Consider the following 21,864-nt stretch of genomic DNA (forward strand, 5'->3'; position numbering starts at 1 on the left):
AAAAACAATAACAGTGAAGCGGAGTGCTATAAAGATATGTAAGGAATGGGGGTAAAGTTGAGAAAATAAGAGGAGGTAATGAAAGAAAAAAGTCAGGAGATACTTTTCTTGGAACAAGTTTGATCGGATAAGATGGTTTAACATGCGATGTGAGTGGTAAGTTGGCTTCACTCGGCTCTACAGCAGGGAATAGGCTATGAGCTCTCCACATTTTATATAGAGCTCAGTGTGTTATCACCTTCTTCTTCGGGGGCTTGTCCTCCTTTCAGACCACGCCCTCTGCCACTGCTGGTAGGCCAGGTGGGGGAACTACAGTAAAGTTGTTGTGCGCATGCCTATAGTTTGTGCACTCCAGCTGAAGGAGTGCAGTGTGCAGGAGAGCAGTGTGATAGTCATCATGTTGGGTTACTTGATTATTGCTGTGTTTTGTATATGCCTTTTTTTCCACTTACTCAGGATCCAGACGCCCAAGAACTTCCCCCCTGGGCCACGACCCATCCCCATATTTGGGAACTTGTTTCAGCTGGACATCAGAAATCCTCTGAAAGACTTTGAAAAGGTATGGCATGATATTATTTACCTCTCCCACTATGGAGTAAGCAGGGGAGGTATTGTTTTTGGTCGGGTTTCTTTGGTTTTTTTTTTTTTTTAGCAACATTACAGGAAAACGTCTGGACCAATCTTCATGAAACTTTCAGGATAGATGGGCATTGGTCTCAAATACAGTGGTGCTTGAAAGTTTGTGAACCCTTTAGAATTTTCTACAACCCCGATTCCAAAAAAGTTGGGACAAAGTACAAATTGTAAATAAAAACGGAATGCAATGATGTGGAAGTTTCAAAATTCCATATTTTATTCAGAATAGAACATAGATGACATATCAAATGTTTAAACTGAGAAAATGTATCATTTAAAGAGAAAAATTAGGTGATTTTAAATTTCATGACAACAACGCATCTCAAAAAAGTTGGGACAAGGCCATGTTTACCTCTGTGAGACATCCCCTCTTCTCTTTACAACAGTCTGTAAACGTCTGGGGACTGAGGAGACAAGTTGCTCAAGTTTAGGGATAGGAATGTTAACCCATTCTTGTCTAATGTAGGATTCTAGTTGCTCAACTGTCTTAGGTCTTTTTTGTCGTATCTTCCATTTTATGATGCACCAAATGTTTTCTATGGGTGAAAGATCTGGACTGCAGGCTGGCCAGTTCAGTACCCGGACCCTTCTTCTACGCAGCCATGATGCTGTAATTGATGCAGTATGTGGTTTGGCATTGTCATGTTGGAAAATGCAAGGTCTTCCCTGAAAGAGACGTCGTCTGGATGGGAGCATATGTTGCTCTAGAACCTGGATATACCTTTCAGCATTGATGGTGTCTTTCCAGATGTGTAAGCTGCCCATGCCACACGCACTAATGCAACCCCATACCATCAGAGATGCAGGCTTCTAAACTGAGCGCTGATAACAACTTGGGTCGTCCTTCTCCTCTACGGCGTCCCTGATTTCCATAAAGAACTTCAAATTTTGATTCGTCTGACCACAGAACAGTTTTCCACTTTGCCACAGTCCATTTTAAATGAGCCTTGGCCCAGAGAAGACGTCTGCGCTTCTGGATCATGTTTAGATACGGCTTCTTCTTTGAATTATAGAGTTCTAGCTGGCAACGGCGGATGGCACGGTGAATTGTGTTCACAGATAATGTTCTCTGGAAATATTCCTGAGCCCATTTTGTGATTTCCAATACAGAAGCATGCCTGTATGTGATGCAGTGCCGTCTAAGGGCCCGAAGATCACGGGCACCCAGTATGGTTTTCTGGCCTTGACCCTTACGCACAGAGATTCTTCCAGATTCTCTGAATCTTTTGATGATATTATGCACTGTAGATGATGATATGTTCAAACTCTTTGAAATTTTACACTGTCGAACTCCTTTCTGATGTTGCTCCACTATTTGTCGGCGCAGAATTAGGGGGATTGGTGATCCTCTTCCCATCTTTACTTCTGAGAGACGCTGCCACTCCAAGATGCTCTTTTTATACCCAGTCATGTTAATGACCTATTGCCAATTGACCTAATGAGTTGCAATTTGGTCCTCCAGCTGTTCCTTTTTTGTACCTTTAACTTTTCCAGCCTCTTATTGCCCCTGTCCCAACTTTTTTGAGATGTGTTGCTGTCATGAAATTTCAAATGAAATTTCAAAATGTCTCACTTTCAACATTTGATATGTTGTCTATGTTCTATTGTGAATACAATATCAGTTTTTGATATTTGTAAATTATTGCATTCCATTTTTATTTACAATTTGTACTTTGTCCCAACTTTTTTGGAATCGGGGTTGTATATTTCTGCATAAAAATGACCTAAAACATCAACAGATTTTCACACAAGTCCTACAAGTAGATAAAGAGAACCCAGTTAAACAAAGGAGACAAAAATATTATACTTGGTCATTTATTTATTGAGGAAAATGATCCAATATTACATATCTGTGAGTGGCAAAAGTATGTGAACCTCTAGGATTAGCAGTTCATTTGAAGGTGAAATTAGAGTCAAGTGTTTTCAATCAATGGGATGACAATCAGGTGTGAGTGGGCACCCTGTTTTATTTAAAGAACAGGGATCTATCAAAGTCTGATCTTCACAACACACGTTTGTGGAAGTGTATCATGGCACGAACAAAGGAGATTTCTGAGGACCTCAGAAAAAGCATTGTTGATGCTCATCAGGCTGGAAAAGGTTACAAGAGCATCTCTAAAGAGTTTGGACTCCACCAATCCACAGTCAGACAGATTGTGTACAAATGGAGGAAATTCAATACCATTGTTACCCTCCCCAGGAGTGGTTGACCAACAAAGATCACTCCAAGAGCAAGGCTTGTAATAGTCGGTGAGGTCACAAAGGACCCCAGGGTAACTTCTAAGCAACTGAAGGCCTCGCTCACATTGGCTAATGTTCATGAGTCCACCATCAGGACAGCACTGAACAACAATGGTGTGCATGGCAGGGTTGCAAGGAGAAAGCCACTGCTCTCCAAAAAGAACATTGCTGCTTGTCTGCAGTTTGCTAAAGATCACATGGACAAGCCAGAAGGCTATTGGAAAAATGTTTTGTGGACGGATGAGACCAAAAGAGAACTTTTTGGTTTAAATGAGAAGCATTATGTTTGGAGAAAGGAAAACACTGCATTCCAGCAGAAGAACCTTATCCCATCTGTGAAACATGGTGGTGGTAGTATCATGGTTTGGGACTGTTTTGCTGCATCTGGGCCAGGATGGATTGTCATCATTAATGGAACAATGAATTCTGAATTATACCAGTGAATTTTAAAGGAAAATGTCAGGACATCTGTCCATGAACTGTATCTCAAGAGAAGGTGGGTCATGCAGCAAGACAATGACCCTAAGCACACAAGTCGTTCTACCAAAGAATGGTTAAAGAAGAATAAAGTAAATGTTTTGGAATGGCCAAGTCAAAGTCCTGACCTTAATCCAATCGAAATGTTGTGGAAAGACCTGAAGCAAGCAGTTCATGTGAGGAAACCCACCAACATCCCAGAGTTGAAGCTGTTCTGTATGGAGGAATGGGCTAAAATTCCTCCAAGCCGATGTGCAGGACTGATCAACAGTTACCGGAAATGTTTAGTTGCAGTTATTGCTGCACAAGGGGGTCACACCAGATACTGAAAGCAAAGGTTCACATACTTTTGCCACTTACAGATATGTAATATTGGATCATTTACCACAATAAATAAATCTCATCTCATTATCTGTAGCCGCTTTATCCTGTCCTACAGGGTCGCAGGCATGCTGGAACCTATCCCAGCTGACTACGGGTGAAAGGCAGGGTACACCCTGGACAAGTCGCCAGGTCATCACAGGGCTGACACATACAGTACGTTTACATGCACATCCAAATCGAGCTACTGTTGGTAATCGAGCAAAGGGTCCCAGCAGGGGTGCCAGAGAAATCCAATCCTACATGCACAAGTGAAATCGGGCTATTGTGCAAGGTGCATTGTGCACCCGAGCCACACGTGGCGCTACACGCCCCATCGTGTTGGTACACTTCCGGTTGTCGTCATGAAGAAGAGCTATACTGTTGCCAGATACTGCTGACGTATTCCAGCCCAAAACATGTTCAAATCCGCCAAAAAGCACTTAAAACCCCCCAATCTGGCAACATTGGCAGTTCCGTGCTCAAGCTGTTAGGCTTGCTCTAACAGACTGTAAGGCTACAAACTGTCCTGCGCAGACCACTGTTTTGTAAGACAACTTATTTTGCACAATTGTATATTTTTCTAAAGTCCATTTTTTGCTTACAAAAAATATATATTTTTTTGCTTACAATTTAACTTGTCTTAATAAACACACAAAAAGTTAAATTGTTTTGTTTTTATTGACATTCTTCAGATGTTGGACATCTACACACACACACACACACACACAAATACAGTGACTTGTTTATGTACACAATTCACAGCTATGCAACAGATGTATTTGGTGATACAGTAAGTGAGCTAAATTTTAACAGTGCAAACAATGCCACAAAAAGAAAAAGATTCATGCCAACCGAGGCTGTTGTGTTTCCCGCTTGTGGTCTCGTCACTCGTCACTTCCGGAAGGGGCAGTGCTGAAGTAAGTAGCTCGAATACGTAGCTCAATAGGGTATACATGCACTAAGTAGCTCGGCAGAAATCGCATAATCTAGGTCGTGTAGCTCGATTCCGAGAAATCAAGTTCGGTTCAATTTCAGCCGAATTAAGGTGTATACATGGCATTTTGAACTTCGATTTCAGTCGAGCAACGGCAGAAATTCAATTTTCTCTATGTGCATGTAAACGCACTGATAGACACAGACAACCATTCACACTCACATTCACACCTACAGTCAATTTAGAGTCACCAGTTAACCTAACCTGCATGTCTTTGGACTGTGGGGGAAACCGGAGCACCCGGAGGAAACCCACACGGACACGGGCAGAACATGCAAACTCCGCACAGAAAGGCCCTCGCCGGCCACGGGGCTCGAACCCGGACCTTCTTGCTGTGAGGCGACAGCGCTAACCACTACACCACCATGCCGCCCCTCAATAAATAAATGACCAAGTATAATATTTTTGTCTCCTTTTTTTAACTGGGTTCTCTTTATCTACTTTTAGAACTTGTGTGAAAATCTGATGATGTTTTCGGTCATATTTATACAGAAATATAGAAAATTCTAAAGGGTTCATAAACTTTCAAGCACCACTGTGTCATTATCTTCTTCCAGCTGCTCCCATTAGGCATCACCACAGTGGATCTGCTCTGCATGATTTGGCATAGGTTTTACACCGGATGCCCTTCCTGACGCAACCCTCCCCAATCTATCCATGCTTGGGACCAGCACTAAGTATGCACTGGCTGGTACAACCCCAGTGGCTGGGTATTTTATCTAATCTGCATGTCTTTGAATTGTGGGGGAAACCGGAGCACCTGGAGGAAACCAACACAGACACGGGGAGAACATTAAAACTGAACAGAGAGGCTTCTGTTGGCCATGGGGTTCAAACCCAAAACCCTACTTGCTGTGAAGCAACAGTGCTAACCACTGCACCACCATGCCACACTAACAAACTAATGAACATCTACCTTAGCTGTAATGGTTTATCTATGCTATAATATTTCCAAGATATTATAGAATGTGAATTGAAAACTTTTCTAGTTGGGTCTTTATCTCAGTACAGACTGAGGTTTTATTAACTTTATCATGTTACTGTAAGCAAAACCCTCAATGTATACAAACATCATGGGCAATCTGTGGAGGGGCGGGAACCCTCATGCAATTAGTACTTGTAAAAATGGAGAGTCAGATGCAGTGTGCAGAAGTTTTAGAAACAATCTGTAATCATCTCAACCAGTTCAAATACAAAAATTGATCAATAGTCCAAGGGTTAAAAGCCTTGTTCAGTGGCAGCTTGGCAGTGCTGAGGCTTGAACTTCAACTATCTAATCAGTTACCCATTAACCATCGAGCCACTCTGTCTAAGTGACCCTATAAGTGAGTGTGAAGAGCCATGAGAAACAGAACTCTCACAAGTCTTACTTCTTACAGTGTTAAATGTTAGATTAGATAAAACTTTATTGATCCCTTTGGGCGGGTTCCCTCAGGGAAATTAAGATTCCAGCAGCATCATTAGAGATAAACAGAGAAAATAAATAGAGAAAACTTCTAGATAAATTAAAATAAATTATCTACATATACAAATATAAAAAGAATAACATATGGGGAAGGGGGGAAGGGGGGGCGGCAGGAGAGATATTGCACTTTATATTGCACATTATATTGCACATTATATTGCACATTGTCCGGTATTGCTTATTGTTAGGCTAGGCTACTGCTCCTTCCCGTCCTCTGTCCTCCTGTTACCCCTCCTCCCCCCCAGAGAGGAGTTGTACAGTCTGATGGCATGAGGGACAAAGGAGTTTTTAAGTCTGTTCATCCTGCACTTGGGAAGGAGCATTCTGTCACTGAACAGGCTCCTCTGGTTGCTGATGACGGTGTGCAGAGGGTGACTGGCATCGTCCATGATGTTCAATAGTTTGTCCATAGACCTCTTCTCTGCCACCGTCACCAGAGAGTCCAGCTTCATGCCTACCACAGAGCCGGCCCACCTGATCAGTTTGTCCAGCCTGGATTTGTCCTTCTTGGATGTGCTGCCCCCCCCCAGCACACCACAGTGTAAAACAGGACACTGGCGACCACAGACTGATAGAACATCTACAGGAGTTTCCTGCAGATGTTAAAGGACCGCAGCCTCCTAAGGAAGTATAGCCTGCTCTGTCCCTTCCTGTATGTGTTTGGTGTTGCAAGTCCAGTCCAGCTTGCTGTCCAGCCATAGCCCGAGGTACTTGTAGGAATCTACAGCCTCCACCTCGACTCCCTCGATCAGAACTGGTCGTGACCTTGGTCTGGACCTCCCAAAGTCAATGACCAGCTCCTTGGTCTTCAAGGTGTTGAGCTGCAGATGGTTCCTGTTGCACCACACAGCAAAGTCCCTCACCAGGCTCCTATACTCCTCCTCTCTGTCGTCACTGATACACCCAACGATGGCTGTGTCATCGGCAAACTTCTGAATGTGACACAGCTCCGAGTTGTAGCAGAAGTCCGCGGTGTACAGGGTGAAGAGAAGAGGGGCCAGCACCATGCCCTGGGGTGCTCCGGTGCTGCTAATCACAGTGTTAGACGTGATGTCCTTCAGCCTGACGTACTGCGGCCTGTCAGTGAGGTAGCTGGAGATCCAGGTGACCAGGCAGGGGTCCACTCGCATCCTGTTCAGTTTGTCCTGAAGCAATAGGGGCTGGATGGTGTTGAAGGCAGTCAAGAAGTCCAAGAAGAGGATCCTCACTGTGCCATTTCCCTTATCCAGATGCGAGTGGGCTCGGTGTAGCAGGTAGAGGATGGCATCTTCCACACCAACACCTGCCTGGTACGCAAACTGCAGACAGTCCTGGGCATGTTGTACCTGGGGTCTGAGGAGGCTGAGGAAGAGCGGCTCCAGCGTCTTCATCAGATGTGCAGTGAGTGCCACTGGTCGGAAGTTGTTCAGCTCGCTGGACTGATTCTTTTTGGGAACTGGAACAATACATGATGTCTTCCAGAGGGTTGGCACTCTCCCCAACTGCAGGTCTTCAGTAGTCGGAGACACACCTTGTCCGGGCCTGCTACTTTCCTGGGGTGAAGCTTCCTCAAGTTGACCTCTGACCTGGTCTGCAGTAATGCATGTCTGTGTTGAGGTGGGGGAAGAGGGGGCTGCTGTAATGACTGGGGGGAGGTGTGTTGAGGGAAGAAGGAGAGATGGCTGCAGTGAGGGAGAGGGTGGGGGGGGGGACGTGGGCTGGTTGAACTGATTGAAAAAGTCATTCAACTCATTCGCCCTCTCCACTGTCCCCTCAACGACTCTGGTCTTTCTATTGTGGCCTGTGATGGTTTTCACACCTTCCCAGACCTCCCTCATGCTGTTCTCCTTCAGCTTCTGCTCCACCTTTCTCCTGTAGCTGTCCTTAGCTTTCCTCACGCAGTGTTTTACCTCCTGCTGTGCTGCTTTCATTGCCTCCCTATCCCTGCTCCTGAAGGTGGCCTTCTTCCTGTTGAGGACAGCTTTGACTTCTTGTGTTACCCATGGCTTGTTATTAGGGTAACGCCGTACAGTCTTGGCGGGGGCGACCACATCTGCACAGAAGTTAAGGTAATCCGTCAGACAGTGTGTCAGCCCCTCTATGTCCTCACAGTGTGGGCTAAGCAGCACATCCCAGTCCGTGATGTCATAACAGTCTCTGAGGGCAGCTTCCATTTCAGGGGACCACCTCCTGATGGAGCTAGTTGTTGCAGGCTGCCTTTGAACCAGGGGGGTGTACTTCGGCTGTAGAAGAACCAGGTTGTGGTCAGACTTCCCTAGTGGGGGGAGGGGTGTGACTCTGTATGCATACCTCACATTAGCATATAGCAAGTCAATTGTCCTGTTGTTCCTTGTTGGACAATCCACAGCCTGATAAAAAGCAGCCAAAGTAGAGTCAAAAGTAGCATGATTAAAGTCCCCAGAAATTATGATAAATGCCTCAGGGTGCTGTGTCTGCAGCCTTGCTGTGACAGAGTGAATCCGCTCACATGCAGCAGCTGTGTCTGCCCTCGGAGGGATGTAAACACAGATGGCGATCATGTGACTGAACTCCCTTGGCAGATAATATGGCCGCAGGCTACCGGCTAGCAGCTCCAAATCCGGGCAACATAAAACTGTCTTTACGGAGATATGTCCCCGGTTACACCAACGGTTGTTCACATAAATGATGAGTCCCCCACCTTTGCTTTTCCCGCATGTGTTAGTGTCTCTGTCGGCTCTCACAGCAGTGAATCCCCGCAGGTCCATGTTAGCATCCAGTACAAGGTGTGTTAGCCATGTCTCCGTAAAGATAAATAAGCTGCTCTCCTGGTAAATCCGCTAGTTGTTCAGAGCGGAAAGCTCGTCGACTTTATTCGGCAGCGAGTTCACATTCCCCATGATAACGGAGGGAATGGATGGTTTGTAGCACCGCCGGTTGTCCGCTAGCCTAGCCTTTAGCTTAGCTCCAGCCTTACAGCCCCTGGGTTTCTCTTCAGCTCCACCGGGATGGGGTGTCGTATCCTGGCTCATCCCATTGTTTTCAGGGCCAGCAGCTCCTCTCTTGAATAAGTGAGAAAACTGGCTCCTGGCTGCGTGTTAAAGTTAAATATGTTATGTTAATACAGAATGTGTGATGGACCTCCTCTGCAGAGAAATATCTTTTTACCTGGAACATAACAGCTGTTTTTAGAAGGAAATTAGGCTTCATAGATCCTGAATGGGGTGTGTTCCACTCCCCCCCCATCAGATATCTCAGAAAGAACCCAATCAGGTGATCTGGCTTATATGTTATGATTTTAGTACTCTTTCTCTAGTAGCAACTTCCATTCTTCAATCTGCTTGAAGATTTGGTGCTTGATTTTCATGCGTTTGTGGGGCAGCCCTCTGTGTTTCATGGTGGACAAAACTGAAACTGGTATTTCAGTGAATCATGAATTGACTTTCAGGAAATCGTGCCCTGGAAGTGTGGACACACTTGGTCTGACCACGGATGTTCTCATGCTTACTGGGCTTGTGCCCCAAACAGCTGTTCAGGTCCTTGAAACAGGTTGCAGTGACTGATTTTACCAGGCTCTAGCAATGGCGTTTAAACCAACAATCCTGCTTTCTAGCCTTTAAACCAGTAACAATCCCGCAACAACAAGTGATCTACAAAATTTTGTATGTCTTAGGGACCAAGCAGTGAGGCAATGAGGACACAGGAGATGTCAGTGAAAATCTGGGTTTTATTTACTCAAATACAAAAAAATTCCACAAACCTAGGGATTAATAACTAGGCCTATAAAATAGGTCAACAAAATATAACTAAATGATAACAAAATTAACTTTAAAAAAATGACCTTTCACAATGATACAAGAGGGATAATACATATAGTGGCTTGGGCAAACCAAATAACACACATGGGGTAAACAAAGTGGGCACCAGATACTACTAAGCACGAGACAGGACTAACTAAACCCTGACTGAGCCCCCCATGACACAATAGCATACATACATGTCAACCTTTGGTCAATCAAACCTGTATAACCAACCTCCAAAATCCTTATTTCCCTTATAAAATCCTTATAAGATGCAAATTAAAATAATTTACCTAAAATTTGAATGATAATTAACAATGATATACAGTGTTGGGAGTAACGCGTTACAAAAGTAACAAATTACTGTAATGCATTGCTTTTTGCAGTAGCGCGGTAATGTAAGGCATTACAGAAAAAAATTGGTAATATTTTACTCGGTACAAATGTCAGTAATGCGCGTTACAATGCATTTTTAACCTGGAATGAAGTGGTGGGCTTTTTTTCCTTCATACAAATTCGCCAAAATCACCGCGAGATCAGCAGAGGTGAAAAGTCCGCGCAAAATGTTTCACTTCCTTTTCCTTTAGGCTAGTCAGACAGAAGAGAGAGATGAGTGAACCTGCAGCTGATCTAACGGCGGATAGCACATTCTCCAGATGGGCACACGCCCATTATTTTAAGTTTGTGAAAAATAAGGATGTGAAGAACATCGTAGTCAAATGCACTTTGTGTGCTAAACCTAAAGAACTGTCCACTTCCCGAAATAGCACCAGTAATTTAACTAAACATTTACAGAGGTGCCATAGTAACATGAAGTTAGCAAGGAAGCAAGTGGAGGATGAGAGTGGCGATAAAATCACAAAGCAGCCAAAATTAACGTTCTGCCGCTCTGAGATACTCCTTCAGCCTCAAGAGGTTAGGAGACTTGTGGCGGAGTATGTTGTTGAAGATATGCTGACAGTTTGTTTACATTTTTGTCCTGTATAACTGAGGTTTTTTTCTGGTCGGAAGTCAGACTAAAGTGATTGAGCTGCCTTTCCTTCGAGGGCTAATATGCCTAAGCACTTCAATATCATTAAAAGCACTTTGATTTTGTTATTTCTAATTCTGTTTTTCGAAATGTGACTGGGTAGCCTCATATAGCTAATAGTCATTGTCTAGCTGTGATTTAAAAGGCTTGTGGGTTTTTTTCAGGCCAGTTTTATTGTAGGCTACGATTTGCCATAATGTTCATTTTTGTTAAATTTCTGAAATGGAGTCATATCCCTTAGGGCTAATCTTTTTTTTTTTTTATGAAGCATAAACTATGCTTAATGCTGTAAACTTGAAAACAATAAAGGCATAGAAATGCTAATTTTGTATCCTGTCATATCTTTAGACATTACAATACAATACAGTTCAATTAATGTTAATATGAATAGGCCTAAAGTTACAGTATTTCTATCACAATTTGCCAGACTTTCACCTTTTGTCTGTTCTTGCGATGATTGTTCCTTGTATTGTGCCATGAGCCATCACTGTGGCTATTATATTCTACTGTTTTTAACCATAAGCCTAGTTCAGTCAGATACCACATCACCTTCCACTGGATGTGTGATGAGCTAATTGAGCGTCTTGAGCTACATTTAGATTGCCAAATCCATACTTCCAGTTATTTTGGTGAGAGTAACTTAAAAGTAATGCAATAGTAGTGTAATGCCTTACATTTTAAATACAGTAATATTGTAATGTAACTAATTACTTTAAAATGACAGTAACAAGTAATAAATAATGCAAAACAGTTTTGAAGTAACTTGCCCAACACTGATGATATATCCCAGTTACTTTTTATTCAATATTAATAACAATAAACCTTCAGAATGAATACAAAGCTCCAATGTTTGACAAAAACACAAAGTGTCACTCTAATGTTCTGAATTGTACTCCATGACAGCTTTTTTAGCACTCTGCACCAATACCTCACTAGGCTGCATGTCACAGCAAGCGTCTGTGTTGATCTTACACTGCAGTAGGCCAGGTCAGTGTGTCTGCATTCAGGTTCTTTCTGCTCTCTGTGTGTATCTTCCTGACTTGAGAGAAAACTCTCTCACAGTCAGCATTACTGTGGGGTAAACAGAGCACTGCCTAACTTGAACTAAAACGCCCACTACCTTGTGTCTTCTGTCTTTTCCAGTTGTTGGCATATCAGTTTTTGAGCGCGCAAATACTGTCATCAGTGGCTGATTTTGCCTTTGGCTTGCATTCCGCTGATGCAGTTTCGATTTGAAATGTTCTTTCACATCATACACTCCCGATGCTGCAACTTTGATGTCACGCACACACAGTGTGCAGTGTGCGTATTCTTCGTTTTTGGAGGCTGCCGGTTGGATTATGCCATTCAAAAGGTCCTTCCATTCAGGGAGAAACCTACCGCTGTATTGTGTTTTGAATTTCTTTGCCAGAGTGCCCATTCAGTATCTTTTCAGTCGCTATTGAAAGTTGCTCAGGTGGAAATACGCTTTTCAAACAAAATGTTACTTCATGGTTGCCAGGATTCTTGCAATGCGGTGTGCGCATGATCAGAAGTGGAACAAAGTCTCGCTACCACAAGATAACGCGCGATTTCATAAGACTCTTTACTGGCTGTCTGTGCTTTCTGTGGTGTACAGTACGTTTGTAAATGTTATGCGCTCTTTTATCATCGTGGGAATTGATTATAGCTCTAAATAAATATTGAAGTTTTTTTAAAGAATCCGTATAACTTTATTTGTACGCCCGTGTACTACGTTTATTGAATCAAATCCGTATAAAATACGGACATTCCGTATAGGTTGACATGTATGAGCATATGCTTTAGGCCTAACAAGCTGGCACCAGGATCGCGGAGTCTTCAGACACACCCCTTTTTGCTCCACCAGGACGGGACCTCCTCCGTCAACCACGGTAACTCAAAACAAAGAAATAAATGATTCGTACAACAAGTTTGCTTGTGTAACCCTACAGTGTTAGTGTGTACTCTCCATGTCAAAGAAAGTAAGGTTAAAGCAAATAAATTCTGTTTTTATTTACATTTTACACAGCATCCCAACTTTTTTGGAAATAGTGTTGTAGTAATAATTAATAATAGGCCAAGTTAACATTTTGTTTTAATTCTAGATTTAATAAGTGTTAAAGATGTCAGTTACATCGAAACAAATGGCTCTTTTGCAAAACGCTTCTATGCTTTGAATAAATGAAGACTTGTGTTGTTTATCTTTAGTTGGCCGAGCGCTATGGAGATGTTTACAGCCTGTATCTAGGGAGAAAACCAGCTGTTGTTCTTAATGGTTTGAAGGCTATGAAAGAAGCTCTGGTGACCAAATCTGTAGACTTTTCAGGACGCCCACAAAATATGCTGATCAGCCATCTAAATGAAGGGAAAGGTGAGATCATAAATAAGTACCTACTTAACTGTGGTTAATTATAATAATAATCATCATTATTTTTTTAAGGATTTTACTCTACATGCAAATAGTGATTGAAGTGAGTTACTGACATGAGTGAAATTTAACAGGAGTCGTACTTACTGATTATGGTCTCGAATGGAAGGAGCATCGGCGCTTTGCCCTTATGACCTTGAGGAACTTTGGCATGGGGAAATACTCTATGGAGGACAGGATTTTGGGGGAAATTGAACACCTTGTTTCTGAATTGGAGAGCTGTGCTGGTATCAGCATTGTTGCTTTATTTATCATGCTCCTTTATAGCTCTTTAATAAAAGATTTCTTGTTTGATTTTACAAAGAAATAAAAAAAAACACAGCCATTACCACAGTGTTTCTGTTTGTAGGAGGCTCCATGAATCCTCAGACTTTCTTCCATTATGCAGCATCAAACATCATCTACTTGGTTTTGTTTGGTATTCGTTATAACTACGGCAGTGAAACCCTTCAAAATTTTGTTACACTTTTCAAAGACTCTACCAAAATTATTAATGGACCATGGGGAATGGTGAGATATTATCTTATCACCAGGACAGTATAGTGATGCAGTATATGGCCAAAGGTATGTGGACACCTGACCATGTGAGTCTTTCCCCCAAAATGTTGCCACAAAATTAAGAGGACAGAATTGACTAGAATGTCTTTTGTATGATGTAAAATTAAGATTTAACTTCACTGGAATTAAGACGCCCAAAGAGAGGCCCATGAAGCCATGGGTTGCCAAGGTTGGTGTAGAAGATCTCAAATGGCCTGAACAGAGCCCTTACCTCAACCCCACTGAACACCTTTGGGGTTTGTGCTCTTGTGGCAGAATGAGCAGGAATTCTGATAGTAGCGTTCTAAAATTGAGGTTATCGTATCAATAAAACAAGGGGCTGTGAGGTAAATTGGGTATGAGATGTTCATCAAGTACATATGGGTATGCTGGTCCAGTGTCCACATACTTTTGGACATGCAGTGTAATTCTAGGTTTGAAGTAATAGCTGAAATAATTGATGTAATTTATTCAATTATAACCCATAAAAATAATAGAATGTCTTGGCTTCTTGTAGATCTATGATACGCTTCCATTTGTGAGATCGCTACCTCTTCCCTTCAGGAAGGCCTTTAAAAATGCCGACTTAATGAAAAAAATGACAAAAACCATGATCGACGAGCACAAGACAACAAGAGTTCCAGGACAACCAAGAGACTTTGTGGACTGCTATCTGGATGAGCTTGATACAGTATGTGTTTGTCTGGCTATAAGATTGTTCTGGTGCTACATGGAATCTCAACTATTTAATGTATTGCTTTCAACAGAGAAGCTATGGATCCACCTTTGATGAAGGACATCTAATAATGTACGTTTTAAATTTGCATGGAGCTGGGACCGACACCACGTCCAACACACTCCTTACAGCTTTCCTCTACCTCATGGCTTATCCAGAAATTCAGGGTTTATATAATAATTAATTGCACTTCTTTTGTCTACTTGTTGCATAAATGTAAAACAGTATTATTAATAGATTGAATTTGATTAGTAATAGTGCCAACCACGTTGTTTCTAGAGAAATGCCAGCAAGAGATTGATGAGGTTTTGGAAGGAAAAGCTTGTGTGTCATTTGAGGATAGGCACAACATGCCATACACACAGGCTGTGATTCACGAGTGTCAGCGCATCGCCAATATCGTACCTCTGAGTGTGTTCCACTGCACCACAAGAGATACCGAAGTCATGGGCTACAGCATTCCAAAGGTTTTGGTTTCAAATTAACAATTTCAGACCATGGTTTAATTTACCCTCTGCTACCCATCTTGATCTTTTTCTTTCTTTTACTGTTTTCAGGGGACTATAATTATCCCCCACCTCTCTTCAGTGCTAAGTGAAGAAGGCCAGTGGAAATTCCATCGTGAGTTTAATCCATTAAACTTCCTCAATGATCAGGGACAGTTTAAGAAGCCTGAAGCCTTCATGCCGTTTTCTGCTGGTAAGAGCTGGTTTCAGGATATCCTGGCAGTGGATATTTCACAAAAATGAAAGCTAGACTGCCTTTCAGATTTTTCATGTGTAGGTCATAAAAAGAATTTTCCCCGACACCCAATTATTTTTTTAGGGGACTGACAGCTACTGAATTCAAATCACAGACTTCCGATTTTCTTACTTTTTTTCCTAAAAGAACAATTAATGAATTTATCTCCACATGGCCCTAAATTCTCCGCTGTTTTTTTTCCTGCTTCACCATGACCCAATTCAAGATACTACGTCATGCATCGCGTGGTGGGCTTTCCCCATTTGCGCAAGGCATTGTGGGATACAAATTTGAAACAGGAGAGAAAAATGGAGGATGGGAGTGTGTGAATGAAACGTGAAGGACCGACTACGGTAACGGAAAGCGAGAAGAAAAGAGGTTATGTTATATAGAAGAAGAAGAAACCTTTATTTGTCACATGCACAGTGAAATTCATCCTCTGCATTTAACCCATCTGAAGCAGTGAACACGCGCGCACACACACCCAGAGCAGTGGGCAGCCACACTAGAGCACCCAGGGAGCAGTCAGGGGTTAGGTACCTTGCTCAAGGGCACTTCAGCCCAAGGCCACCCCACGTTAACCTAACGAAGGAAAGGAAACGCAGGACCAAACTAATAAATATCAGCACTCAGCAAGCACCTTGGTGTGATCAGCTGTTCGTTTAGCGACAGAATGATGTAACTGTCAGTGCACGGTCAAAGGTAAACCTGCGCATGCGCACTCTGACTTCCTCTGTCTGCTTGACTGCATGAAGCAGGTGATTTCATGCACATTATTTTGCTTGGGAGTCCACTCAAATTAAATAACTTCCCAGCCACAGAATGGCCTGTTTTTTTTTTTTTTTGTAAGATATTACAAAAATGAACATGTATCCATCCATTATCTGTAGCTGCTTATCCTGTTCTACAGGCAATCTGGAGCCTATCCCAGCTGACTATGGGCGAGAGGCGGGGTACACCCTGGACAAGTCGCCAGGTTATCGCAGGGTAAACATGTATCACAATGACCAAATTTCAGAGTGAATTACATTTCAGCGATTTTATGAAATTGAAAGGCAGTTTAGCTTTTTATTTTTGATTCAATTTCACAGAACACAGTGCCAAAATAAAAAGATTGCATTATTAAAGGAGATACGCAGAACCATGGCCTCACTTTTTGTTTATAAATGCCTTGAGACCACAAGAATGGCATAGGAATAGTTTTAAGCATTAACAATAAATCTAATATAGTAATTTTTACGGTTAAAATGATTCATATACCAGCAGTCTGAGTGAATGACCTTGAAGTCCATAACGTCACAGCAGGAAGTCTTTCGGTCTCATCGCCATTTCCGCTATACTAAAAAACAGAGCTGACTGCAACTCCGGTTTTCCATTTTGAGCTAATTTATCGCCATGCCACGTAGATGTGTTGCTGACGGGTGCAGCAACATGACAGAAGGTGGATTTACATTGCATTCATGGCCCAAGAATGTTCAAACTGCAAAGATTTGGACTTGTTTTGTGAGAAATTTATGGGGACATTTTACTGATGACTCATACGAGACCTCTGATCTGTTGAGGAGCGTTGGCTATAAGCCCGTATTGAAAGAAGGTTCAGTACCAACAATTAAAGGAAAAGAAAACTACAAGAAAAGTAAAGTAAGTTCAGTTGCACCAGTTCTCCCGGAGTGTGAGCCGAGCAGTAATGGCGGAGTACTCAATATGGAGAAAATGGAGAATGAGTGGCCAAGCCCTCAGTTTTCTCTGCTGGATATGCTTTTTTTTCCCCTTCCCCACTGGATATGCTTGCCTCAGCAGCAATATCTCGCCCTTACGTGGAAGAAGTGAATGAACGAAGAACTGAAAGTCAGATTGTTTCAAAACAATTGGCCTTCAAGAAGCAAGAATACGGATGGGTAAGATGCGACTCTCATTTGGTTGCATAACAACACTCGTTGTTTACCTGCATGTAGATTAATACATGTAACTTGCATTGTGTGTTTAAGTTACCGGTATAAGATTTATTTAATTTGCCTCAGAATGTGATTGTCTCAGTTCATCTGATTATTTAATGAGCCTTTTATGTTTTATCAGTGAAAATGCATGCATGTGCATGTATGTTGCATAAGTTATAACACCTATCCTGTTTTAATGAGAGTCACATGAGACTGTCAGTTCAATTCCATCCAATTCTCTAGACGGCTTTGTTCTTTGGCTTTATTTTGTAAGGTGGAGGCCTCCATAGCCGATGTGTTACTATTGGATTCACTTTCCGATGGTACAAACTGATATGGTTCTACATGTATAGCAGTAGCATGTACACACACTCCAATTTCAGGACAATCACAGTCAGATGTATTACTATCTGAGGAATCCAAAGAATCTCCAATAAATCCAAACGAAGAGGCCATTGCATAGACCGCGGAACGCATTTGAACAAGGGGGGGCCACAATCGCAAGAGGATGTCACTGAAATGTTAGGTCAGACATGATGCATATAGGCTACATTATACACGGACACCAGGGGCGATTTCTCAGAGACAACAAGGGAAGCCGAACTTCCCCTAAAATTCTCTCCCCAAACTGCGGTGTCTACGACGTTGAATTCTCATTAAAACAATAACTTGCATAACATAATATATGCCCAAGATTGTATTTACGTTCATAACTATCCCTATGTCATCCTGTAACTTATTTGAGTGATGTCTGACGAACTTGCAGTTTGCTACGAGAATCACCTTTGCTGCCAGGCTGTAACCTTTCTTATTTCAATGGGCTCTATGGACTGGCAGCCAGGTATCCGTTACAGTCTACGAGACGGCTCTGAACAGCCAATTTCGGCTAGTTGTTATTGGTTAAAATCGACAAAATCGTCACTTCCAGGGAAGCCGGGTATCTCTGGGGGTAAACGGGACATGGGAGGGCCAAGAAGCCGGGCTGATAAAGGATTATTGGAGGTGGTGTTTGAAAGACATGAGGAGGGTGGTCGCTGTACTTCGGCGAGGAACACGGTAAGCATGATCAGTCAGTCCCTAGCGGATGTCGAGAAAGTGTAGTCGTGTGCCAAAGTGCTGTCCGAATTTCTTTTCATATAAACGTTTCTTCTCATTGATGTCTCTGTACATTACTCTGTAAATAAATGTAAATATTACTCGTTGTGCTCTGTTAACTTTCATCCATTCTATCAGTTTGATCATTTGTGAATTCACTCGTTTATTTCATTTGTAGTTCAATCAACGTGGTTGTAGGCTAGCTTGAGCCTTATTGGGATCTGCAGTGCTAGCTGCTAACAGCTGGTATCTATCTGCTATAATGGCAAACGTCGTGGACATGCTTTTGTCAAAATGTTTTGACACTCTGCCATATGAGGAGAAAGTGAGAATTAAAGAGCAAGGCAGACCAAAGCCCAAGCTTAATCTCATTCAAAAATCAGCAGGTCATAACAGGTCTTTTCAGGTGTCTTGGTATGAAAATGTGAACTGGTTGACTGGGTCTCCTGTGACTAATAAAATGTACTGTTGGCTATGTCTTTTGATGAAGCCCTCTCAGGGAAATTTAGTTTGGTCAAAAGATGGGTTTGGTAACCTGGTGAATTTAAAAAGGGCTTGCAAAAGGCATGAAACGAGCAATGAGCATGTCACTTCATGTGCAAGACTTAGCTGTCTGGGGAGGGTCAGGGTGGAACATGCCATCGATGAAGGTGCTCGTATAAATAGTGTGCATCATATAATGTTCATGAATCTGAAGTGTGTATATTGTTCAGTAATGTTAAGAGAATGGTGGGCTCTGTGTTATAGGTTATACCTGGGTATAATATTCAAGGTTCTGTGTGTTGCATAGCCTACCTGGTTATGAATTTCCAGACTGTGTTGCAGAAGATGTTCAAGGATGTGTTGCACAGCTGGGTGTTGTGTTAAAGACTCTGTGTTGCATATCAGGGTATGATGTTCAAGGCTCTTCATTGAATAGCCAGTGATTTTTGGATGTTTGATATTTTTGATTAAGGATATGAGGCACTAGCCTGGCAAGCCAGACTATAACATGAAATGTACAAGCAAAAATACTTTCTGCCACTAGGTAGGGTTTTCTAGTTCACTATGCTAATGGGGCACACCTTTCTATGCTTTGATATCCGGCCTACAGGTTTTACGATGAATGCGTAAAATGGGCTTCCCCTGTTTTAAAAACCAGCAGCCGCCACTGACGGGCAAGTATGGGAATATGCCTGCAGTTTTGTCAGAGCTGCGTGTGTCTGTGCGCGCGCGAGTGCGCGTCTGTGTGTGTGTGCGTGTGTGCGTGTGAGTGTGTGCATTTCCACAATATGCCAGCACATAACTGCGCAGAAACTGTGCTGTGTACATTTTGCAACATTTCACGCACGACGTATACACGTTGCTCAACATCAAAAAATATTGGTTTAGGAAATGTTTAAGCAAATGTTTGATTAAATTACAGCATGGGTTGGGTTTAAGTTCGATTTTGTCGACATGTTTTGAGTTGAAAAACACTCGCAGGCCAACATTTTATTTATTTTTTTAATACTTTTCAAAAAGTTACCCAGGCCACGGCCCCCCTGGCCCGGGCGGTTCCACGGTCTATGGGCCATTGCAACCACTTTCGCCTGCCGAGTCTGGCTTTGGTCTATAGCTGTCAAAGGGCTCGGCCTTAAAACCGGTTACTGCTGTGACATCACGCACTCAGGGCTGGCTGGCTCAGCGGGGCAGCTCGAATGCCAACTTTGCGGTCGATTTTAATTCTCAAAAATATATTTTTTATTCCCATTTATGCAGCATACAAGAGTCAAGGATGGCGATACTATCTACTCAGAAATGTATTTTAAAAATAAAGGTTCTGCGTATCTCCTTTAATGAGTTAGCATGGCACGTTAATGTGTGTCTTTCCATGTGTGTAGGGGCTCGCATGTGTCTAGGTGAGAGTCTGGCTCGCATGGAGATCTTCCTCGTCGTGGTCACTCTGCTGCGCCGCTTCCAGTTCATTTGGCCTGAAGATGCAGGAGAACCAGACTTCACTCCTGAATATGGAATCTTACTTCGTCCCCAACCATACAGGATGGGAATCAGGCTGAGACAGCCAGAAAGAGAAATGTAGAGCTGGTCAGCAAATATCTGTATACTCACAACTGGTTTATGATTAATAGTACAGTATAAACGTAATTGAACATGGAACCCATTACCGCAGTTCTAGCTTCTCTTTACTCACTCTTCTTGCAATTTTGAATGTATTTCAAGATTTGATCATTTATTATTAAAGCTCTTCTTTGATTACAGAACAGATTTTAAGTTCCTGAATTGCACAATCGTGGCAAATTTGAAATCAGAAAATTCTATAGCCATCGATGATCAGGGATTCAAGAGAGTATAACTGGTCATGCTGTCTGGAATGGCTTTACTTTTTCCTCTGTCAGTCAGAGTGATGTAACCATCATAGGAAGATCTGAAATCCCCCCCCCCATGCAGGGGCGCAGATAGGATTTTTGAACTGGGGGGGACTGAGCTGTCAGCAAATGATTCCATTTTGTGTATATATATATATATATATATATATATATATATATATATATATATATATATATGTGTGTGTGTGTGTATATATATATATATATATATATATATATATATATATATATATACACACACACACACAAACTACCGTTCAAAAGTTTGGGGTCACTTTGAAATGTCCTTATTTTTGAAAGAAAAGCACTGTTCTTTTCAATGAAGATCACTTTAAACTAATCAGAAATCCACTCTATACATTGCTAATGTGGTAAATGACTATTCTAGCTGCAAATGTGTGGTTTTTGGTGCAATATCTCCATAGGTGTATAGAGGCCCATTTCCAGCAACTCTCACTCCAGTGTTCTAATGGTACAATGTGTTTGCTCATTGCCTCAGAAGGCTAATGGATTATTAGAAAACCCTTGTACAATCATGTTAGCACAGCTGAAAACAGTTGAGCTCTTTAGAGAAGCTATAAAACTGACCTTCCTTTGAGCAGATTGAGTTTCTGGAGCATCACATTTGTGGGGTCGATTAAATGCTCAAAATGGGCAGAAAAATGTCTTGACTATATTTTCTATTCATTTTACAACTTATGGTGGTAAATAAAAGTGTGACTTTTCATGGAAAACACAAAATTGTCTGGGTGACCCCAAACTTTTGAACGGTAGTGTGTATACATGTTATTTCACCTCCCTCACTGCCATCACCAGGAACTACCTGCAGGCCAGGACAATGATAACATTTTAACATAGCCTATGGAAATCCAAAGTTTACACATTATCATCACGCGCAGAAATTGCAAAACTGCAAAACTAGTTTTAAAACCGCTAAGTTCCAACTGTTAAACATAGCGAGAGGCTGGGCTACGTTTGTGTGTGTAAAGTGTAAACCAGTGCATCCTGACTTTCTAACTATGCCTGTGTGTTGCGTGAGCGGCAGTCAGTCAACAACTCT

The 21,864-nt window shown here is 42.2% G+C and overlaps 1 protein-coding gene across 1 annotated transcript; it reads left to right on the forward strand.

The window, feature by feature from the left end:
* Nucleotides 1–397: 397 nt before the first annotated feature.
* On the forward strand, nucleotides 398–20,597 carry LOC132864651 (cytochrome P450 2F2-like). The gene is made up of 9 exons (XM_060898065.1): nucleotides 398–559; nucleotides 13,173–13,335; nucleotides 13,467–13,619; nucleotides 13,742–13,902; nucleotides 14,447–14,620; nucleotides 14,697–14,832; nucleotides 14,945–15,132; nucleotides 15,223–15,364; nucleotides 20,301–20,597. Exons 1-9 carry the CDS (start codon nucleotides 398–400, stop codon nucleotides 20,495–20,497), a joined length of 1,476 nt encoding a protein of 491 aa, XP_060754048.1. The 3' UTR covers nucleotides 20,498–20,597.
* The last annotated feature ends 1,267 nt before the right edge of the window (nucleotides 20,598–21,864 follow it).

This window comes from Neoarius graeffei, chromosome 17, assembly GCF_027579695.1.
Source record: "Neoarius graeffei isolate fNeoGra1 chromosome 17, fNeoGra1.pri, whole genome shotgun sequence".
NCBI lineage: Eukaryota > Metazoa > Chordata > Actinopteri > Siluriformes > Ariidae > Neoarius > Neoarius graeffei.